The sequence below is a fragment of the Melanotaenia boesemani genome, chromosome 1, assembly GCF_017639745.1.
Source record: "Melanotaenia boesemani isolate fMelBoe1 chromosome 1, fMelBoe1.pri, whole genome shotgun sequence".
In the NCBI taxonomy this organism is placed as follows: domain Eukaryota; kingdom Metazoa; phylum Chordata; class Actinopteri; order Atheriniformes; family Melanotaeniidae; genus Melanotaenia; species Melanotaenia boesemani.
The window spans coordinates 41,200,552-41,209,708 of NC_055682.1; the positions used below are offsets into that span (position 1 = coordinate 41,200,552).

At 43.1% G+C, this 9,157-nt stretch overlaps 1 protein-coding gene across 3 annotated transcripts; it reads right to left on the reverse strand.

Moving 5' to 3' along the window:
• Positions 1–1,276: 1,276 nt before the first annotated feature.
• On the reverse strand, positions 1,277–5,217 carry LOC121641108 (cortexin domain-containing 1-like). 3 transcript variants are annotated; one of them, XM_041987162.1, is made up of 3 exons: positions 2,008–2,076; positions 1,907–1,973; positions 1,277–1,839 (listed from the first exon to the last, which is right to left on the reverse strand). In XM_041987162.1, exon 3 carries the CDS (start codon positions 1,676–1,678, stop codon positions 1,496–1,498), a length of 183 nt encoding a protein of 60 aa, XP_041843096.1. In that variant the 5' UTR covers positions 1,679–1,839; positions 1,907–1,973; positions 2,008–2,076; the 3' UTR covers positions 1,277–1,495. The 3 variants fall into 3 exon arrangements, with proteins under 3 accessions (XP_041843096.1, XP_041843015.1, XP_041843182.1); XM_041987081.1 differs by lacking the exons at positions 1,907–1,973; positions 2,008–2,076 and adding an exon at positions 5,136–5,217 and having other exon boundaries at positions 1,277–1,744; XM_041987248.1 differs by lacking the exons at positions 1,907–1,973; positions 2,008–2,076 and adding an exon at positions 4,651–4,772 and having other exon boundaries at positions 1,277–1,744.
• Between the last annotated feature and the right edge of the window lie 3,940 nt (positions 5,218–9,157).

Consider the following 9,157-nt stretch of genomic DNA (forward strand, 5'->3'; position numbering starts at 1 on the left):
CTGTCCTGCAGGTTTTTTTAATGTCTACCTGCTTCAACAAAATTAAATGGATGACATCCTGCACTCATTAAACTGAGTCAGGTGATTTGGAACAAGGAAACACTGAAAACCTGCAGGATTGTGGCCCTCGAAAACCGGAGCTGGACACCTGTCATGTAAAGGGAAGGTGCAGCTGGTCTGGGGTGCTCGGTTTCTGTTTTTCAGCCCAACAGAGACGTAAGGCAGCTGAAGACATCTGCTGGTAGACACAAACGGTTTCTGTGCTTCACGTTGTTGTACCACCTCTCCTCTGAAGGCTGGTTGGCAGGAAGATTCTCTATAAAGTTTTCTCTCAGTCTTCTGCTGGCAGCTCCATCTGTTTCATTCCAGCTGGATGTAGAAAGTGTGCAGCAAGAGTTTATCTTCATTGGCTCACCTGGTAAATCCAGAATAGAAATTAATTTCTGTAGCTTTGAAAAGTAGAAGGAGAAGCTGGGCCTTCAGGTATCAGACCCCCTCTCTATGTTCAGATCATCTTCAAACTTTCCTTCCTGATAAATCTTATAGCAGGTCTGGCTTGGTGACCCTGATCCATCCTTTAGTCCTGCTGCTAGAGGCCGAGGCTGCTGGGGGGGACGTCCCATGATGCACTGGGCTCCTCTCTGCTCTCTTTATTCTCCATGTAGAAATATCTGACATTGTCGTTGTTATTCATTTGTGTTTCTCTTCTTTCTCTGCAAGTATACCAGGATTAGAGTCATGCTGCTGGTTGACCCCACTTTCCTGTCCTCTCCACCCCTAACTGGTCCAGGCAGATGGCCATCCCTCCTGGTTCTGGTTCTGATGAAGGTTTTCCTTCCTGTTAAAAAGGAGTTTTTCCTCTTTATTATCGCTAAGGTGGAGGTCATGTGTTCTGTGGTTTGTCTGTCTGTCTGTTAGCAACACAATTCAAAAAGTTATGAATGGATTTTGATTAAAAAAAATTTTTTAGGAAATCTCAGAATGGAATTAAGGAACAAGTGATTACATTTTGGGGGTGATCTGGATCCAGGATTTTTTTGAAGGATTCTTTACTATGGGGAGATAGCGTTCATTTTGTCATTAGAGCTTGTAACTCAAAAATAATGCCCACAAAATGCCCTCATTGGCTAAAATAAAAAAAAAACATTATAATGGCGGTCTGTGCACTCTGAGTGCTTCTAGTTTTATGAATTCCTTCATATGAATAGTTATAAATTGGACTAATGTGGATTTGTTTGAACTGTATCACAATGAACTGGCTTGAATTTATTGTGGCCATAAAGTAGCTACAGATGAGTTTGTTGTGTTTCAGAGTTTACCTTTACCCATAAATAACCCTCTCATTTACAGAATTAGGACGTGTTAACTAACCAGTCTGAAGCAGGTTAAGATACATACTCAGTTTCTTCAGTGAAATGGGCTGAGACACCACTGAGCAGAACCCAGGAGGCTGGTTCGGTCCAGGCTGTGAGCCTGACGTCACACATACTGAACGTCAGTCATCCAAGTGCTGCTCCTCCCAGGTGGAGGTGGGGATGGCGCTGTATGGGTCCATGATGACCTTGGCGCAGCGGATGATCATGGCCATCAGCAGCAGGCAAAGGAAGACGACGCAGGCCAGCGTCAGCCCTTGATCCACGTCCACAAAGTCTGGCTCCGCTGTGCCCTCCACCTCCATGACTGCTGATATCTGCTGCTGTCCTCAGACACGCCCACATTCCCTGATGTCATCCTAAAGACGCCACTAGACAGGAAGAAGAAGAAGTTATGGTTCTGAGAACATATTCAGTCCCTGTCAGCCTCCACCCCTGCAGAGGTGTAGCTGTGTGTTTATCTCCACTCTGTATGGGTGTAGCGGTGTATTTATCTCCACTCTGTATGGGTGTAGCGGTGTGTTTATCTCCACCCCTGCAGAGGTGTAGCTGTGTGTTTGACTCCACCCCTGCAGAGGTGTAGCTGTGTGTTTATCTCCACTCTGTATGGGTGTAGCGGTGTGTTTATCTCCACCCCTGCAGAGGTGTAGCTGTGTGTTTATCTCCACCCTGCAGAGGTGTAGTTGTGTGTTTATCTCCACCCCTTCAGAGGTGTAGCTGTGTGTTTATCTTCACCCCTGCAGAGGTGTAGCTATGTGTTTATCTCCACCCCTGTAGAGGTGTAGCTGTGTGTTTATCTCCACCCTGTATGGGTGTAACGGTGTGTTTGTCTCCACCCCTGCAGAGGTGTAGCTATGTGTTTATCTTGACCCCTGCAGAGGTGTAGCTGTGTGATTGTCTCCACTCCTGCAGAGGTGTAGCTGTGTGTTTGTCTCCACCCCTGCAGAGGTGTAGCTGTGTGTTTATCTTCACCCCTGCAGAGGTGTAGCTATGTGTTTGTCTCTACCCCTGCAGAGGTGTAGCTGTGTGTTTGTCTCCACCCTGTATGGGTGTAGCGGTGTGTTTATCTCCACCCCTGCAGAGGTGTAGCTGTGTGTTTGTCTCCACCCCTGCAGATGTGTAGAAGTGTGTTTATCTCCACCCCTGTAGAGATGTAGCAGTGTGTTTATCTCCACCCTGTATAGGTGTAGCAGTGTGTTTGTCTCCACCCCTGCAGAGGTGTAGCTATGTGTTTATCTTGACCCCTGCAGAGGTGTAGTGGTGTGTTTGTCTCCACCCTGTATGGGTGTAGCGGTGTGTTTATCTCCACCCCTGCAGAGGTGTAGTTGTGTGTTTGTCTCCACTCCTGCAGAGGTGTAGCTGTGTGTTTGTCTCCACCCCTGCAGAGGTGTAGCTGTGTGTTTGTCTCCACCCTGCAGAGGTGTAGCAGTGTGTTTATCTCCACCCTGTATGGGTGTAGCGGAGTGTTTATCTCCACCCCTGCAGAGGTGTAGCTGTGTGTTTGTCTCCACCCTACAGAGGTGTAGCTGTGTGTTTATCTCCACCCTGCAGAGGTGTAGTTGTGTGTTTATCTTCACCCCTGCAGAGGTGTAGCTGTGTGTTTATCTTCACCCCTGCAGAGGTGTAGCTATGTGTTTATCTTGACCCCTGCAGAGGTGTAGCTGTGTGTTTGTCTCCACCCTGTATGAGTGTAGCGGTGTGTTTATCTCCACCCCTGCAGAGGTGTAGCTGTGTGTTTATCTCCACTCTACAGGGGTGTAGCTGTGTGTTTATCTCCACCCTGCAGAGGTGTAGCTGTGTGTTTGGCTCCACCCTGCAGAGGTGTAGCTATCTGTTCATCTCCATCCTGCAGTAGTGTGACTGTGTGTTTATCTCCACTTCTAAAGAAGGTGTAGCTATGAGTTCATCTCCACCCTGCAGAGGTGTAGCGCAGAGATGTAGCTGTGTGTTCATCTCCACCTCTGCAAAGGTGTAGCTATGTGTTCGTTTCCACCCTGCAGAGGTGTAACTGTGTGTTTGGCTTCACCTCTGCCAAGGTGTAGCTGTGTGTTTATCTCAACCCTGCAGAGGTGTAGCTGTGTGTTTATCTCCACCCTGCAGAGGTGTAGCTGTGTGTTTGGCTCCACCCTGCAGAGGTGTAGCTATCTGTTCATCTCCATCCTGCAGTGGTGTAACTGTGTGTTTATCTCCACTTCTGAAGAAGGTGTAGCTATGAGTTCATCTCCACCCTGCAGAGGTGTAGCTATGTGTTCGTTTCCACCCTGCAGAGGTGTAACTGTGTGTTTGGCTTCACCTCTGCCGAGGTGCAGCTGTGTGTTTATCTCAACCCTGCAGAGGTGTAGCAGTGGTGGAGTTCTGTATCTGATCTGTGTCAGATTGATCTCTGGTTAGTGTTAATTACTTGACGTAGCAGAGTGTCGACACCTGAACGGAGATCATGAAACCCCGTCAGCAGATTAAATGCTCATCAACCTTCATGGATTATATTTCTTCATCTGTTGACCCAGAGTTTCAGTTTTTCTCTGATAGGGACTTTGGAAATGGTCAAACTCCTCTACTACCTTCTTACTGATAGCTAGGAGCTAAAATATCTGGTTAGGCAGGTCCAGACCCAACAGTCTGACCCAGGTACCAGTGTGCCACAGTCTGCAGAGTCAGAAGTTCTTCAGTGGGGCTCACTTATGTCACTTTGATGTTTCTCCAGGTCCAGTTCTAGGTCTACCCAGAGTAGGCCTACCTCGACTCCTCACTGTACTACAGAGTTCCTGATCCTACCACAGCACACCTTCATTCTGTTTCTGATAGACACACATCATGTTCTTCTACAGTTTATCTTTTTAGGACATCCACCCGTCTTCTATCCCCATTAAAAATCCAAGTCAGGGTCAGAGGAGGATGGAGCCTGTCTCAGTTTCTATCAGGCGAGAAGGGGCTAGACCCTGAACAGGTCAACAATCCACCTCAGTTCCTCTTCAGGATATCCTCCTCTGTGCTCTCAGGTCCATTGTGTTTGTTAACCAATTTTCCTGGAGTTTTCACCCACCATGGGATAAGTCTCCACACAACATTAGCTCATCTCCATCACAAAAAGAGGAGTGGGTGGCTCCCTCATTTCAGAGACGTGTCTAATAGTTAGGACTCAAATTTTCAGCACATCAAGATTACCATATAGACCATTTGTTACCATTAAACACAGACCTTAATGCCAGTGTGTAAAGTTCCACCCTAAAAGCAGCACCAGAGAAATAACAATAATATAATAATTATAACTATTTACACAAGACAGAAGACATTTCTCAGGTGTTTCCTTGAAGAAGCTTCATAAAAAGGCAGGACAAGAAGCTGAATGTAAAGGTTATTTACAAAGGTTAGAATCATGTCTGACGTGATTTCAGCATATTACACCTGATTTTTCAGTTCTGAGTTATGCTTAGTTAATAACATGACAACACGTTACTGAACACTTCCTGATTGGGTTCGGGCACATGACTTGTTTAGGGTTAGAACAGGATCATATTTTTACAGCCTGGCCATTACTTTTCTATATGCACCATTTTTATAATTCACACGTAATTACATATATTTGACCACTGGCGGTCACATATTCCTTTGCATGGACAATACAAATAGCTTTGGGAGATCAGTTAATGTTCTACAGGGAAAAAAAACAATAATAGTAATTCATGGTACTAAAAAATGACGAAAAATGTCCAGATTCTGTATAAATGCTGTAAACGTGGATTGCATGGTATAGATACTTGCAGTACAGTCACAGGAAGCCTCTGCTCTCCACATTGCTGGTGGTGACCATCCAAGCGGGATGTTAATGCATATGTCCATGGAAGCTCCATACCTACCAAAGAGAAAGGGAGGGTGTTATATTCCCTGAGTTATTCAGGTCAGTCATATTTTTTTTATTTACACTGTCTTCAAGAAGAAACATTTCTCTCATTTTGTCACCTGAAATTAAGGAATCAAAATGTTTTAGTTAGTTTAGTTAGTTTAGAGAGGAGAGGTATTATTTAATCTTGACATATCAAAATACAATACAAACTTGAGAAATAATGTGAATTAGTATAGTGTGGAGTAGTTTAGTGTGAAGTAGTTTAGTGTGAATTAGTATAGTGTGGAGTAGTTTAGTGTGAAGTAGTAGTAGAGTGTGAAGTAGTTTAGTTTGAAGTAGCTAGTGTGAAGTAGTACAGTGTGAAGTAGTATAGTGTGAAGTAGTAGTAGAGTGTGAAGTAGTTTAGTTTGAAGTAGCTAGTGTGAAGTAGGACAGTGTGAAGAAGTACAGTGTGAAGTAGTATAGTGTGAAGTAGTTTAGCGTGATGTAGTATAGTGTGTAGTAGTATAGTGTGAAGTACTTTAGTGTGAAGTAATTTAATGTGAAGTAGTATAGTGTCAAGTAGTTTAGTGTCCAGTAGTAGTAGAGTGTGAAGTAGCTTAGTTTGACATAGCTAGTGTGAAGTAGTACAGTGTGCAGTAGTATAGTGTGAAGTAGTAGTAGAGTGTGAAGTAGTTTAGTTTGAAGTAGCTAGTGTGAAGTAGGACAGTGTGAAGAAGTACAGTGTAAAGTAGTTTAGCGTGATGTAGTATAGTGTGTAGTAGTATAGTGTGAAGTAGTATAGTGTGAAGTAGTATAGTGTGAAGTAGTTTTGTGTGAAGTAGTTTAATGTGAAGTAGTATAGTGTCAAGTAGTTTAGTGTCCAGTAGTATAGTGTGAAGTAGTTTAGTGTGAAGTAGTTTAATGGGAAGTAGTATAGTGTGGAGTAGTTTAGTGTGAAGTAGTAGTAGAGTGTGAAGTAGCTTAGTTTGACATAGCTAGTGTAAAGTAGTACAGTGTGAAATAGTATAGTGTGAATTAGTTTAGTGTGAAGTAGTTTAATGTGAAGTAGTATAGTGTGAAGTAGTTAGTGTGAAGTTGTAGTATAGTGTGAAGTAGATTAGTGTGAGGTAGTTTAGTGTGAAGTAATATAGTTTGAAGTAGTATAGTATTGCAGATGCAAAATCAATCAAAGTAAAACTAGGAATATTTTTTATGTTGCTACAAACATATTTTATAGTTATATTTAATCAGGATATGAATGAACGATTAAGACTAAACATACTAGAAGTCTGACAAGCTGAAGACCAGCAGCTGTGGCTGATTCTGGTTCAGGGACTTGTAGGACACAGTCATGGACCATCTGACCTAAGATGACACCAAGATCTCCAGACAATGGTGAAAAGGAGTCCTGCACTGCTTGGACTGCAGGACTCATCTGCAGACCCTCTGAAACACTGTCTGGGATTGGTTAGGCATCAGTGTAGTTGGAACTGGGCTAAACGGTTAGGAGCCTTCATGGCCCATCATCTACCTGCTTCAGAGAGCCCAATCTCTTTTAGTCACGCTGTCCAAGGAGTACCCTGCTAATTGCTAATAGCCAAACAGAAAATAAATTAATTTTAGTCATGACACATAGACACGCTTTACCTTTCCACAGACTGCAACAGTGGAGTCAACTGTGTTGAAAGGACTGAGGCGAAGGCTCTGATGAAGGCTGCATTGGAGACTCTTCTGATTCTAAAAACCCATCTTTATCATAGTCTTAGTCACACTGGCTTAGGTTCAGGTCAAGACACATCTGTTGTCCATGAAACAGGCTAGAAGATTACAGAAGTGCTTTTCAACCTTGAAGGGACTATGTTGACCGGCCAACTGGGTTGGGACTGGGTTGTACCTGACAGGCCTGGAGACAGGACTGGTGAAAAGAGAGGAAACTAATGTGCTGCAGAGCATAGAGACTGAGGCATCGGGACTATGGGGAACAGCATCAGATGGAGCTGGGTTGTTTTGAGAGGGAAGCTTTATGTATAATAACGAATGTGTTCCTCTGAAGATCAGCTCCTGTTCAGCTATAAGCCGGGTTTCAACCCACTGCGTCATCCTCCAGCAGCAGCACAGCCTGCTGGTGGCCTCTGCACAAGGCAGGCAGGTCTGTGCTGCTGTTTAAAATATGTCATATGGTGTAACTTTAACTATGACACAAGTTTCTGCCTTAATCGTATTGATTTATTCATTCTATTTTTATTTTATTTCATTTTTTACAGACATCAGTTACTGATCAGAAACCCTGACTATGAATTCCTTCCAGCTGAAAACAACATGCTGGCACTGCTGCTAGCAGAAATATTCTGACTTTTAATTAAAACTCATTAGAAAACAACAGATGAAGTAAATCATATCAAATCTAATTTGATTTATAAACCACTATTCATACATAAAAAGCACAAAGTGCTTTACATAATAAAATGCACACAAAACACTGTTTGCCAATAAAAAGAACATCAAACAGCCTTTAAAAATCCACACCTACTCTTTCTCTCACTCACACACACACACACTCATGACCAAAGCTGCAATGGGCGGACTCTGGTGATGTTTTTAAGATTATAAAATCCTGTCTTTGTGACATTTGTGTGGAGTTAAAATCCAGCTCAGAGTCAAAAACAACACACAGATTTCTCACACACTGTGAAGCGTTAAAATGTTGTAATTTGGGTAAAATGATCTCTTGTCTTCAGGACCGATGATTAAAACATCAGTTTTGTCCTGATTGAGCGGTAAGACGTTCTCTGCCACCCATGACTTTATATCTACAGTACAGTTTAAAAGGACGTTAACTGGCTCCAGGTCATCAGGAGACACGGTGATGTAAAGCTGTGTGTCATCAGCATAGCTGTGGAAATCCCTCTTGGGGATGTCTCCTGATGACATCCCCAAGAGGTAACATGTACAAATTAAAAAGTAACTGGGCCTAAAGCTAATCCTTTGGGAACCCACATTTTACCTTGTGAATTCCTGAGGAGCATGTATCCATACTTACAAAAAAACTTCGGTGAGAGAGGAGTAAAGCCATTTAAGAACAGTATCTGAGAGGCCCACCAGACGTCTGAGTCTTTCTAAAAAATCTGGGGATCTACTGTATCAAAGACGGCACTAAGATTCAGTGGAACCAAAACTGAAAGTTTCTGTGAGTCTAAGCTACACCTGAGGTGGTTAACAATGTTTAAAAGGGCGTCTCGGTACTGTGGGTTGTCCTAAAACCAGATGGCTATTTCTCTAAAATATTGTGTTTATTCAGAAACTTGTGTAACTGAATGAAAACATTTCTTTTATAATTTTACTTAAAAACGATAAGTTGGGTACAGGTCAGTAGTTATCAAGAATATTTGGATCTAAGTTCTTCTTCAGAAGGGGCCTCAACAGGCCGTTTTACTGGCAGATGTCCGTCTGAAGGGAATCCTTCGTTCAAAGAAACCATCAAATGTTTTTAACAGTGATGTGGGAATGGATCTAAAAGGCAGGTTTAGTTGGGAGAAAACTCAACCAAGCATTTAGGACAAATCTCCAGTGTTTCCTCAGGTAAAAAGAAAGCTTCAGGCCTGTTACAAGCAAAGTACCGTTGAGCAACAGAAGTAGCTGATCCCAGAAGAGCTAAAGGACCTGTTGGACTCTGGTTAGAGGATTATACGTGGTCATGACAGGATCTTGTGAGCATCGAGCTAGTTTGAAAGAAGATGAATCAACATGTGCAGGAAATCTTTCTCTTTTCTTCAGTAATGACAATTCCAGCCTAAACTTTACTGGATTATAGAAATGATTACTTTTCCCTTAATTTCTTCATTGTTTTCCACCTGCGACCCCCCCCCCCCCCCCCCCCCCCCCCCCGATTGGTTTAGTTTCACTGTTTTTACAAATCCAGCAGGCAGATGTTTTCAGTGCCAGAGGTTTGATCTAGTCT

Excerpts from the sequence above, each read along its gene's own strand:
- LOC121641108 (XM_041987081.1), bottom strand. The coding sequence starts at position 1,678 with ATGGAGGTGGAGGGCACAGCGGAGCCAGACTTTGTGGACGTGGATCAA.